This window comes from Manacus candei, unplaced genomic scaffold (genome assembly GCF_025592945.1).
Source record: "Manacus candei isolate 608988 ecotype Guabito, Panama unplaced genomic scaffold, ASM2559294v1 h1tg000086l, whole genome shotgun sequence".
Taxonomy (NCBI): Eukaryota; Metazoa; Chordata; class Aves; order Passeriformes; family Pipridae; genus Manacus; species Manacus candei.
Genome location: NW_026138134.1, coordinates 6,451,442 through 6,463,894, shown reverse-complemented (window position 1 = coordinate 6,463,894; position 12,453 = coordinate 6,451,442). Strand labels below are relative to the sequence as shown.

Below are 12,453 nucleotides of genomic sequence, written 5' to 3'. Positions count from 1 at the left end.
CTTCACTCTGAGTCACAGAAGCTAACATTTAATTAATTTCTGACACTTTGACAGCTCCTAAGAAGACATTTGTAGAGCTATCAAGTGCCGCTGATAGCACTGTCAGACAGACACTTTTTGAATTATCAGCTATTAAGGACCCATATGCAACAAATTTCCAAGGATTATTATACAAATTGTTCTCTGAATGAGAAAAGCACACAAAAGCTCAGTGAAACATAAAGAAACCATTGTTCCCAGGTGAATTTGATATTTGCAAATGTTTTGCTATTTTGATCACTTACGTGGTTTTAATAAATCCAGTTCACTTTGTCTTTTATTAAGGAAATTAAGTGGCCTGGTTTTGGGGTGGCTGAGAACACGGCCAGATTTCCCAGTCAGAGTGGTCTCTATGGAGATACAGCTTGGGAAACATGGAATGCTTTATCTCAGGGAGTGCCAAGCAGGGAATGAGGGAATTAGGTTGGAAAAGACCCCCAAGATCATCGAGTCCCGTTGTCAGCCCAGCACTCCCACCGTGGTCACCCCCAAACCACATCCTCAAGTGCCTCATCCTCGTGTTTCCTGACCACTTCCAGGGATGGGGACCCCACCCCTGCCCTGGACAGCCTGTGCCAATGCTTCACACCCTTCCTGGGAAAAGACTTTTCCTGATATCCAATCTAACCCCCCCTGCAGCAAACTGAGTCCGTGTTGTCTCATCCTGTCACTTGCTCCTGGGAGAAATTCCCTTCTTCTCACAGGGACCTTCCCTTCTTGAAGGAAAGAAGGTCCCTTCTTGACCTCTCAAGCCAGAAACCCCAAAACCAAAGCAGCCAATAGCTGTGGTTTCTTTTGAACAGCTCCTGCCTTTACTCTTTGTTGGTGCTGATGTGGCAGAGGCAGCCCAGCCCAGCCAGCCCTGGCTGCAAAACTGCTGCTGTCAACCTCCATTATTGTCACTATTCGGGTCTTGGGGGTTAAAATTTATTTATTTCACTGCTGGAGGAAAAAAAAAAAAAAAAGGAAAAGCAAAGGGAAGTCAAAAAGCAACACAGCCCAGAGCCCCATGAAGCACATGGAAAACAAACACAGAGGGCCACGGCACATCTGCCCTGAGCTGTGCACACCCAGCAAGGAGCAGGGAATGGCAGGGGAGCCAAGGCAAGAATCCCAGGCACTGTGCCTGGATGGGCTGTAACACAGAGTGACACCTCAAAAATCACAGAATATTCCGAGCTGGGAGGGACCCACAAGGATCATCCAGACCAACCATCAGCCCTGCACAGGCCCCTCCCCAAGAGTCACCCCCTGTGCCCCAGAGGATCAGCCAAACCCTCCTGGAGCTCTGGCAGCCTTGGGGCTGTGCCCACTGCCCTGGGGAGCCTGGGCAGTGCCCAACCAGCCTCTGGGGGAAGAACCTTTTGCTGAGATCCAACCTGAGCCTGCCCTGACACAGCTCCAGCCATTCCCTGGGTGCTGTCCCTGGTCCCCCCAGAGCAGAGCTCAGGGTCTGTCCCTCCTCTGCCCCTCCCAAGGGAGTTGCAGACTGCAGTGGGGTCTCCCCTCACTCACAAGCCTAATTCTACAACTGCCTTCTCATCACTGCAGCCCTTCAAAAACAGGGGGTTGATTGCTATTTTTTTTTTACTTGTTGCTGGACTCACTGATCTTTGTGGGTCCCTTCCAACTCAGCATGTTTGATGTGGTTCCATTTCTGTTTCTCGTGCTGACCTCTCGACTGTGTCTCCAACCTCTCTGTGCCAGGGCGGAGCCGGAGCCTGGCACTCTGACCTCCATGGATCCCCTAAACCTCTCCTGGTACGAGGGTGACATCAGTGACAGGAACTGGAGCAGGGCCCTGAACGCCTCCCAGGCTGAGCAGAAGCCCCAGTACAACTACTATGCCATGCTGCTCACCCTGCTCATCTTCGTCATCGTCTTCGGCAACGTGCTGGTGTGCATGGCCGTGTCCCGGGAGCGATCCCTGCAGACCACCACCAACTACCTGATCGTTAGCCTGGCCGTGGCAGACCTGCTGCTGGCCACCCTGGTCATGCCCTGGGTGGTCTATCTGGAGGTAGGAGGCCTGGGGGTGCAGGGAGGGAGGGAAGGGTCTGGAAATCAGCTGCTGTGCAACCTCCCGGGTTTGCCGAGGGTTTCCCGTCTCTGGGTTTTTCCAGGAGATGGGTGTGAGAGCAGGTGGCAGGCTTAACAAACTCCACTGCTGCTCAGAGGGATGGACTGCAATCCAACTGCACCGTACAGGGAAGGTTTAGGTTGGACATTAGGAGGAAATTCCTTACAGGGAGAGGGATCGGACATTGGAATGGGCAGAGTCACCATCCCTGGAGGTGTTTAGGAAGAACCTGGATGTGGCATCAGTGCCATGGTCTAGTAGGCAAGGTGGGGTTGGGTCAGAGGTTGGACTTGATGATCTCTGAGGTCTTTCCCAACCTGGTTGATTCTGGGATAAATGTGGCCTTTAAACAGAGGGGTTGAGAGTGAAAGGCCCCCAAAGTTGTTCTCAAATCCACACAAGAACAAATCTGCAACTGCACCAGGGGTGTCCCCTGAAACCACATCAGATGTGCTGAGTTGGAAGGGACACACAAGGATCAGCGAGTCCAGCAAGGAAAAAAAAAAAAAAATAAAAATTAGCAATCAAAGCCCTGTTTCTGAAGGGCTGCAGTGCTGAGAAGGGAGCTGGAGAAGTGGAGGGTAAATCCAGAGCTCTCATGTCACGATACGGGAGAGAAAATCCCAAGGGAGCTGCTTTTCACCCTGCTGCACTTGGCACAGGGGGTTGGTACAAAACTAGGCTGAGTTTACAGTTAATTTTCAGGCACTCATTTCTGAGGGAAAAGGCTGACACAGAGAGCAGAGCAGGGGAAGAAGCCACTGTCAATGAGCCCATTAAGTACTAATGCAAAGCAAAACAAACCCACTGACATGACATAGGCTGTCGAGAAAGCACAATACTAATTATCACTCGAGTTAATTATTGTTTTCATGGCACTTAAAAAATGTAAAGCATCATGCATCTGCTAAAGCTTATTACCATGACCACAGGCTGGTTGGGAGTGCAGTCAGTGCCTCTGGGACTGGTTCTGCCCTTCCATTCTGTTCCTCTGTTGCCACAGCCCATTCTAAGCAGAGGTTTATCCTGTAGGAGCTCCTGCCCTCTCAGGCCCAGCTAGAAGAATCTCTCACACACTTTTTGTTTAAAAAGCCATAAATGATGCAAAGTGCTTTCCCCCTTCTGAGCTCACCTGCACATGAGGTTGGTCAGGAATCACAATTTTTTCCAAGCTTTGTGTCGCAAACTCGAGCAAGAACTAATGTAAAAATGAAATACTTAAAAAACTCCCCCCAAAAAACAGCCTTGATGCAAACAGATCTTCTACCTCCAAACTTGAGGTCTCTCCTCCATAAATGAGAGCACCAAGAGAATCTGATTTTGCAGAGGTTTATATCTGGCTGGAAACCTTTGCCTTTGGGCAAATTCTCATCAAAGTTACTGATGTAACTGTCTCTTAAGTGCTTTTTTAATCACTGAGTATTCATCTGTCACTCAGGCTTCAATGCAGTCATTCTCCCTTCTTTATGCTGCCTATGGTTATGTATATCAGAGCAGAAATAACTGAAGAATAGATATCTTATTCATTCTATTTTCAAATGCAGTAGGACTCTATTTTTATTAGAGGGAAATATACTTTTTTCATCACATGTCAAACACAGCAGTCCGAATAATTGCTATTAAACTTAATTGGCAAAGTTCAGTTTCAATAGCAAGAGAAGTGAAGAGAAAAAGGCTACTGGTGACTGGAAGCATTATCATCAGTTCTTTGTCTTTAGCACATCATGTAGAGTGTTAAAGAGTTTTCACTCTGAATTAAATTCATTTTGTTCACCAAAAAAAAAAAAATATATATATATATAAAGGCGAGGAATGTCTGCCCTGACCTTAAACTGAGGAATGAAGGAAAGCTCCTGTTTGTCTACTGCTGACCTTTGCTAGGTATAATTGCAAAAAAAAACTCTAATGAAGAGCTGTAAGTACAGTTAGAGGTGCTTGGAACCAATGTTAACATATTTGCTTCCTCAATCTGCTTTGAGATGCTCCAGAGACCTGTTTAAGCCCTGCCCTGTTCCCTCTGACTTCCAGGAGACCTGTACTCCCTGATGTCCCTGCAACATGAGCCCAGGTCTGTGTTTGCCCTTTGGGCTGCCCAAACCAACACAGAGCAACAGGGTGGGACTGGGGAGGATGAAATCCCGCCAGCCACTGGGGGAATGTCCTGAGGAATGGTTTGGATGGAGCAGAGGAACCAGCCTTGGAACCAGCAGAGCTCCAACCACCCCCGAGCACCTCTGTCTGTGTGCAGAGCTCTCCCTTCAGACCCTGCCAACAGCCCAGCCCCAGGGAACTCTGTACCCCCTCCCTCTCTCTCTGCAGGTGGTTGGTGAGTGGAGGTTCAGTCGGATCCACTGTGATATCTTTGTGACCCTGGATGTCATGATGTGCACTGCCAGCATCCTCAACCTCTGTGCCATCAGCATAGACAGGTGAGGGCTCCGTGCCAGCAAGTGTCAAAACCCAGGGGAGCAAGTCACAGCCACCTTTACATGGTCTAATTTTACCTGTGACTCAGAGGCCTGAAAATGGGGAGAGCGAGTGCTGTTGATGTCTTGAGCAATTTAGGGGATCTCTGTGGGCTCTGAGCGGGGATTCTGTCAGAAGACACAGAGACACCGACCTTGAGAACGGAAATTAAATTCTCTGTGTATGTTCACATTGGTTTGGTCCTTCTGGTTCTAGTCTGGAATGATGGAACAGCCATCAGGGGGAAGGCAGCAGCTCAGAGTGGCAGGAAAATGCTGTGCTGAGCTGAGCCCAGCCTGCTGCCCCCCAAAGCAGGGACTGCGGGCACCCATGGCCTGGGAATGGGACTGTTCTTACCCTTCCCTGCTGGACCAGGCCCTCAGCCCCAGGGGCTGGGTGGGATTGCCAGTGTGGCAGCGCTGGCAGGCTGACAGGCTGGCTCTGTGCCCCCCAGGTACACAGCAGTGGCCATGCCCATGCTCTACAACACCCGCTACAGCTCCAAGCGCAGGGTCACCCTCATGATCGCCGTGGTCTGGGTGCTCTCCTTTGCCATCTCCTGCCCGCTCCTCTTTGGCCTCAACAACACAGGTGAGTGTTTTGCCACCTGCAGATGGCTGCTGGCACCTTCCTGGCTTTGCTGGGTCCCCAGGGAGTCTTTGCTACCAGCCAGGAGGGGATAGGGGGTCAGGGTTTGGGTGTATCGGGGTGTATCTGCCCCTGTTTAAGGTGTTTTCTGCCAGTGTCCTCCCCCTTGTCAGCTGCTCCTGGGTCTGATTCATCTCGTGCTGTTTCAGCCCAGTGTTTTAGGCTCACCAGAACTGAGGTTACCTGGAAGTTTACACAACACCAGACAGCATTTACACAACATCTGTCCACTACAAATTCAACACCCCTCCTGTTAAAACATGCAAAAAAGGAAAGCCATGGGACAAAACCTTCACAGAGACAGGAGAAGAAAGGACTGGCAGTTCAGCCATCAGTCTCCTGGGAAGCCTGGGTTGGATACAGGACAGATGCAGTGGCAGGGAAGGCGGGAAGCAGCTCCGAGCAGCAGAGAGAACTATCCTGAACCCCTTTGTGTTCCAGATGCCAACGAGTGCATCATTGCCAACCCTGCCTTCGTGGTGTACTCCTCCATCGTGTCCTTCTACGTGCCCTTCATCGTCACCCTGCTGGTCTATGTCCAGATCTACCTCGTGCTGCGGCGCCGCAGGAAGCGCGTCACCACCAAGCGCAGCAGCCACGTCCTGGACTCGGACACACAGGCCCCCCTGAAGGTAACTGGCCCTGGGCCCTGCCCCCAGCACTCCACACACCCCTTCCCCTCCCTGCTCCACTCCCCAGAGCACCTCCTCCCGTCCCCACATGTCCCTGGCTGGACCAGGTGAAACGCTGGGTCGCAAAGGTGGGTGCTGTGTCCTGTGTCCTGTGCCAGGCTGCCGTGCCAGGCTGCCGTGCCAGCTGCACACTCTGGGTTCCCAGGTGCTTCAAGGGCTCCCTGGATCCCAGGGAGATGTTCCAGCAGCAGATCTGCTCCAGGAGCTGCTGCATTAACCAGAGGGCATCTCCTGTGGCTCTGCTGAGCTGGGGTTGGGGTACCCCAGGAATACAGGCTACACTGTCTGAGCCAGAGCTGCTGTTGGGGGGAAGAATCACAGAATGAAGGGGTGGTTTGGTGGGAAGGGACCTTAAAGATCCTCTTGTTCCACCCCCTGCCATGGGCAGGGACACCTCCCACTAGCCCAGGTTGCTCCAAGCCCCATCCAACTTGGCCTTGGACACTTCCAGGGATGGGGCAGCCACAGCTTCTCTGGGCAACCTGTGCCAGGGCCTCCCCACCCTCACAGGGAAGGATTTCATCATAATATCTCATCTGAACCTGCCCTCCTTCAGTTTAAAGCCATTCCCCCTTGTCCTATCACTCTTTGTGAAAAGCCCCTCTCCAGCTTCCTCGTGACCCCCCTTTAGGTGCCAGAAGGTCTCCCCAGGGTTCAGTGGAAATGGTTTGTGTGGTTGGGGTGCAAACCCCATCACTGGTCCCGGCACCTCTGCAGGGAAACAGCCTTTGCCAGCACCAGATGTGTGAGTGGAGCCCAGCTGAGCAGGCTGGGTGTCAAAGAGCTCTTAGAAACACTGCTCTGGCAGCACATGCAAAACAGACAGAGGCAAAGTGCAGCCCCAGAGGCACCACCTCCAAACTGTGCTGCCTCAGGGCCACTGCCATGCCGAGGAGAGGAGACAGGGACAGACAAACACCAGCAGATCTCTGAGGTTTCCTGCCTTTGGTGAAAAGCCCAAGGGATAGTCACCCCCATCACTGCTTCTCCAGAGCAGTTTCCCACCATCCTCACGCTGATTAATTCCTGCCTCGTGCCCTGTGTTTGTATTTCCACGTGCCTCCCTTACCAGCTCCCCTCCCCAACCCCTCTGTGCCTGTGTAACCTCTGAGCTGGTCCTTGCCCCTTAGGACAAATGCACTCATCCAGAAGACGTCAAGCTCTGCACAGTTATTGTGAAGTCCAATGGGAGCTTCCAAGTTAATAAGCGCAAAGTGGTGAGTGTTACAGAGAAGTGGCAGCTTTTCAGAGCATTTAGCCTTCCCCCTCTCACCCCTCAGGACACACAGTTAATTTATGCAGGGTGGGAGAAAAATAAACTAACAACAAAAGGTTGCCATTCGATCTCACAATTTAAATATTCTTCCCATTCCTTGGAGTGAAGCAGGGGGTTTAAGAGGATAGAGTTCAAAAAGCCAGACTAATCTCACCTAAAGATCAGCTCTAAAAGCCACAGCATTTGAACATTTCATGTCTTTGATTTCCTTCTCCTCTCTGTTACTTAAATCTTGGACTGCATTGGCTTTGTTGGGTTTTGCTTGTTGGTTTAATTTTTATTTACTTGCGTTCTGAAAACCTAAATAAAAATCTGTGGGGAGTGGAGAAAGCATCTCTCTCATTTCTGAGCCTCTCTGTGCAATAAAGGAGAATCCTTCAGTGAAGTTCTGTCACTCCTATCTACCCAAAATATCTGTAAACATTTCACAGTCCTTTCTCCAGGCATCACGTAGGGAGGGAGAAGAGGGATTGATTGTTCTCCAGCATCATCCAGCTTCACTCTGTAAGGAATGTTCACTGCTCCTCTCTGTATATTTATCTGCCTTTCTGTTGTGGACATTTGATTCTTGTCCAGGAGGCAGAGAGCCACATGGAGGAGATGGAAATGGAGATGGTGTCCAGCACCAGCCCCCCTGAGAAAACCACCTTCAAACCCACAGCACCCAGTAACCGCCAGCTGGTCGTGCCAGTTGCCCCCAACAGGGGCAACAACTCCACCCTGCAGACATCCCTGAACAGCCCTGGGAGAGTGGAGAAGAATGGCCATGCCAAAGAAACCCACCACACAGCCAAGGTCTTCGAGATCCACTCCCTGCCCAACGGCAAAACGAGGAACTTCCTCAAGGCTGTGACCAGGAGGAAACTGTCCCAGCAGAAGGAGAAAAAGGCCACCCAGATGCTGGCCATCGTCCTTGGTGAGTGCCCCTGGTGCTCCTGCAGAAATGCAGCACCTGCCCAGGCCTAGGGCCAGGCTGGATGGCCAGCAGAGCCTATTCCAGCCCTCCACAGAAATAATTTCACTTGCTCTGTGGGCAGCAGGTGCCCACGGGAAGGGTCCCTCCTGCCCAGCCAGGGGCAGCTGGCAGTGCAGTACAAGGGGTTCATAAAGCTCTGTGAGGTGTCCCAAAGCACAGCTGGGTGCAGGGGCATAGCCCAGCAAGGAACTGGCACCCCAGAGGCCAGAGTTTCTCATGCATCTGCTCTAATTACACAAGCAGAGAAGTTCTTTAGTACCTGGGTAGAACACAGACCGAGACCTAACACGCAAACAGCAGCTTATTCCTCAGGGAAACATTCCTCCTTTATACCCAAAAGAACCTCGCTGTTCTCGGCCTCAGAAACCCGTCCAGCTTTCAGCACTCACAGCCTGTCTCTCTCTCTCTCCTTTCCCTCCCCCCCAGGTGTTTTCATCATCTGCTGGCTCCCCTTCTTCATCACCCACATCCTGAACATGCACTGCGATTGCAGCATCCCCCCGGCCATGTACAGCGCCTTCACATGGCTGGGCTACGTCAACAGCGCTGTCAACCCCATTATCTACACCACCTTCAACGTCGAGTTCCGCAAGGCTTTCATGAAGATCCTCCACTGCTAAAAGTCAAAAAAAAAAAAAAAAACAAAAACAGCAGCAGTGTTTTTAAGGGGGGAAAAAAAAACAAAAAAAAAAAACCAAAAGGAAAAAATAAAAAGGAAGAACCCCCCCCCGCCAATTCACGCACACCGAGGGGCGGCCACGGCTCGTGTGCCCGGCGTGAGGCCCCCGGGGTGACAGCAGTGCCATGCCCACGCCTCACTGGGGGTGCAGGGGGAGGTTCCCTCGTCCCTCGGGGTGACCTTTGGGACAGCAGTCCCACCAGGGCACTTTTCAGAGCTGCCCTCGCACTGCGCTCCGAGCGGGAGCCGAGGCCACGCTCGCCTGATTGCTGCCCGTGGCCATCCAGCCTCGGGGGCATTGGACACAGACAGTCCCAGAGCCACGGGGAGGTAGTGGTGGGTCTCTCCACTCTCACCAAAGACAAGACCATCTTTTCCGCTTCAACACAGGAGCCAGAACCAGGCAGAGCTCGCGGGAGCTCCACGCAGCAGCTTTGCCTTCGCCTCGAGCCGACCTACCCAGTGTCAAACTGCTGGAGCCTTCAGAAAAAAACCCACCAACACTTTGAGAGGTCCCCAAGCGGGTCAAGAAGGTTCTGCCACCCACAGACCCAACCCTGCAGCAGTGTGGGCCTCCAAGCCGTGGGCAGAAGGAAGAAGGAGGCGTCAGTCTCATGTCTGGCCACTACAGAGGTGTAAATATGAATAAACAGGAGGAACTACGGGAGCTCAAGCCAAGAAAAAAAAAAAAAAGGAGAGAGAAACTCGAGAAGTGGTAGCTTGTCTTGCATGGTGTACATCAAACAGGACACCCTCATCTCTCATCAGCAGTGATTTCTGCCCACCAGCACCTCCTGTCCAGTCTCTCAGCAGGATTCCCAGCCCGGGGCAGTGGTGCCGTGGGGAATGTAGACACCCCGGGACAGGGTGCCCCGGGAGGCACCTGCAGCCCTGACCCCCTCAGGTGGGAGCTTGAACAAGTCAGCCAAGTCAGGTCTGGCTCTTCTCACCTCAATCAGGGTGCCACAGAGCCCAGCACCACCTCGGGTCTGATTTGCCTCAGTCTCTCAGCAGAGAGTGCAGAATAACGTTGTGCCTAATTTAAATTAACACTGAAGGAGATAAAACTGTGTGCTTTGGAAAAAGCCAGAATAAAAACCCAAGAAAGCCCCTACCTGGACCAGCTCCTGTGTCCAAGCTGGACTCTGGAAAAGGTCTGGATGTTCCCAGCATCCCTTACTCTCTGATACCTATTTTTCCATGGATTATAGGAATTGAAAACCCATAACAGCATAATTCCACCCCGCTGAGTCTGGCATTGCCAAATCCACACTGCACTTACTAATTGTACTCAGTTCACAGTATGTTTTGCAATATCTCTGTAAATAAACCATAGCAAGACGAATAAAAGGACACAGAAATAGGCCTGGCTAGAAATTCCTGTAGGCTCTGGAGCAGCAGCACATTGCAATAGCCATAATGCAGAGGCAGACTCCCTACCTGCTGTTTTCTGAAGATGCTAAAACACAACCCAGAGAGCAATATAGTCCCCTTTCTCTCTATGCAGTTTGTGGAATATTCACATAGTTTCTGCTTCAGAATAGGTAAAGTTCACTGCCAAGGGTTTCTCTAATTCCCTGGTTTTCCTGTGTTGCTGACAAAGCATTTCCCTGGGCTGGCAGGGTGTGTTCCAGCTCTGTAGCAGGGAGAGATTATGTCAAGCAGCTACCACACATAATCTCAGCTGTTTTCTGCAACTGAAACAGCAGTCCCACCTGAATCCAAAAGGTTCCCATTCTAACCCTGGTGTTCCTGGAAGGGGCTGATATCCAGTGGTTTTAATGTTTAGCCCACAAGCTTGTTTAACATTTGGACCTGGCTCTTCAGGGTCTGTTCATAGCTCTAAACTGGAAACACTGACTCAAGATCTCAGGCACACATTGGCTGTTCTTTTTTTCCCCCCCAGTTTTAACCAAGCAAGTTCACTCAGCGGTGGGAATCAACTCAGGCTGATATCACTTATTTCATTCACAGAATGACATAAAGTCAGTAGGTTTTTGGGTAGAAAAATAGTAACAAGTTACTGTTCTATTTTCTAACATATTTACAAGCAGAAAGATGCCATTTGTTGTGGTGAATTAACAGGTGGGGAGCTGAATCAAAATAGAAAATAATATGCAGACAGACAGAAAAAAGCTTTAAAGCATTTGGAAGTTGCCATAGGTGATATTTGCCCTGCACTAAAACATGGTGTGAGCCTTCAGAATAAGGAATGTGAATATTATCTTAACTTTGTGCCATAATTTTCCTTTGTGTTCAGTGTTAACCCAGGGTAAAATCATCATCTCCAGTACTGTGCACTTTGTTCCAAGGTTTAGTTTCTGAAAGCAGATGCAGAACCTCATAGCTCAACTCACCTCAACCACTACATGAAAAACTCTTCCAAAACACTGTGGAGGATAAAAAGCTGCTGAAAAAGGGCCAATGTCCTCCATGTGTGTGCCAGCTCGGACCAGGAAACCCAGGGGTAATTTCCTAGAGCTTAAAGTGTCTGTGAGGAATTCCCTGCAGCCCACCCTTCATCCCAGGGACATCCCAGCACTCCAGGCTCAAAGGTATCTCCTGGGAAAACCTTGGCCTTGGAATGGTGGCAATGCCATATCTGTTCACCTCTGCAGGTTTTCCTTTCCCATCTACACTTCCACCCAACAAACTAAAGCACTTTCCACCCCTGAACTGAGCCCTCGGGACTCTTTCCGAGAGAGGACCAAACCACACCATCACCTCTGGCTTCACAGAGAATCAACAGAATAAACCAATGCCAAGAGCAAGGACAGGCTCTGCCAGCTGCTTGCACAGCACCTGACACAAGGACAACCAGCCCGTGGCTGGGATGGAGGATGTTTGTAGAAACCTCTAAGGAACCATCAGAATTCAGCTGCACTGGGAAGGACCCCGAGGCCTCTTGCCCACAGACCTGGACCTGGCAAACACAGACCTCACTGCTCCTTCCACTCTGGAGTGAAACACTGCTTTCCCAAAGACTCCTGATGGCAGGACATGCTGGGGATGGATCTGGTTTTTAAAACACACCCACGAGAAGGTTTCGTTTCTTTGTCCCCTGCAGAACTTCAGCCCCTTTGCCACAGCCCCCGTTTTGTGATTCCTTATTTATAACTGAAGCTTTAGTTCTGCTTACTGGAGTCTTCCTGTCCCTGCTTTTCCTCCCTGTGATTCCCAGCTTGCTGAAAGCCCGGGAGGGGGGCTCTTGGCACCCCCAAACAGGTTTGAATTAAAAGCCAGTGAATTCTGCCTGCACTGTATTTGCCGCTTGCCTGCTCGCTCCCACTACACCGTTTATCTTCCTGGCTGAAGAGTAAATTAACTACAGTAGGTCTGACCAGCTTATTAAATCCTGCTGGAAAACAAACAAAAAACAAACACACAAAACAAAAAAAAAGGAAAACAGGAAAAATAAAGGCACTACCTCCGTGGTGAACATGTGCAGTGCAAACAGGAATGTAAAAATGCCCGTCCCAGGTACGTGCGACACCAACAAATGTCTCCATGCAGCACTGTCATTAAACAGAGACTTGCACAAGCCACCCTGCTGTTACATGGTTGTTTTGTTCTGTTTAACACCAGCAGTGTGAGGGG

General features: G+C 50.7%; 1 protein-coding gene across 3 annotated transcripts in view; it reads left to right on the top strand.

The window, feature by feature from the left end:
- DRD2 (dopamine receptor D2) overlaps window positions 1–12,195 on the top strand; it is a 29,049-nt gene extending 16,854 nt beyond the window's left edge. For 2 of the 3 annotated variants that reach the window (XM_051812387.1, XM_051812386.1), the window contains 7 exons: window positions 1,747–2,059; window positions 4,439–4,548; window positions 5,040–5,176; window positions 5,675–5,865; window positions 7,056–7,142; window positions 7,778–8,117; window positions 8,604–12,195. In XM_051812387.1, coding sequence (XP_051668347.1) covers window positions 1,778–2,059; window positions 4,439–4,548; window positions 5,040–5,176; window positions 5,675–5,865; window positions 7,056–7,142; window positions 7,778–8,117; window positions 8,604–8,797 — 1,341 coding nt within the window. In that variant the 5' untranslated portion in view covers window positions 1,747–1,777 and the 3' untranslated portion in view covers window positions 8,798–12,195. The remainder of the gene's footprint in view (window positions 1–1,746; window positions 2,060–4,438; window positions 4,549–5,039; window positions 5,177–5,674; window positions 5,866–7,055; window positions 7,143–7,777; window positions 8,118–8,603) is intronic. The other variant, XM_051812388.1, reaches the window with a different exon arrangement.
- The last annotated feature ends 258 nt before the right edge of the window (window positions 12,196–12,453 follow it).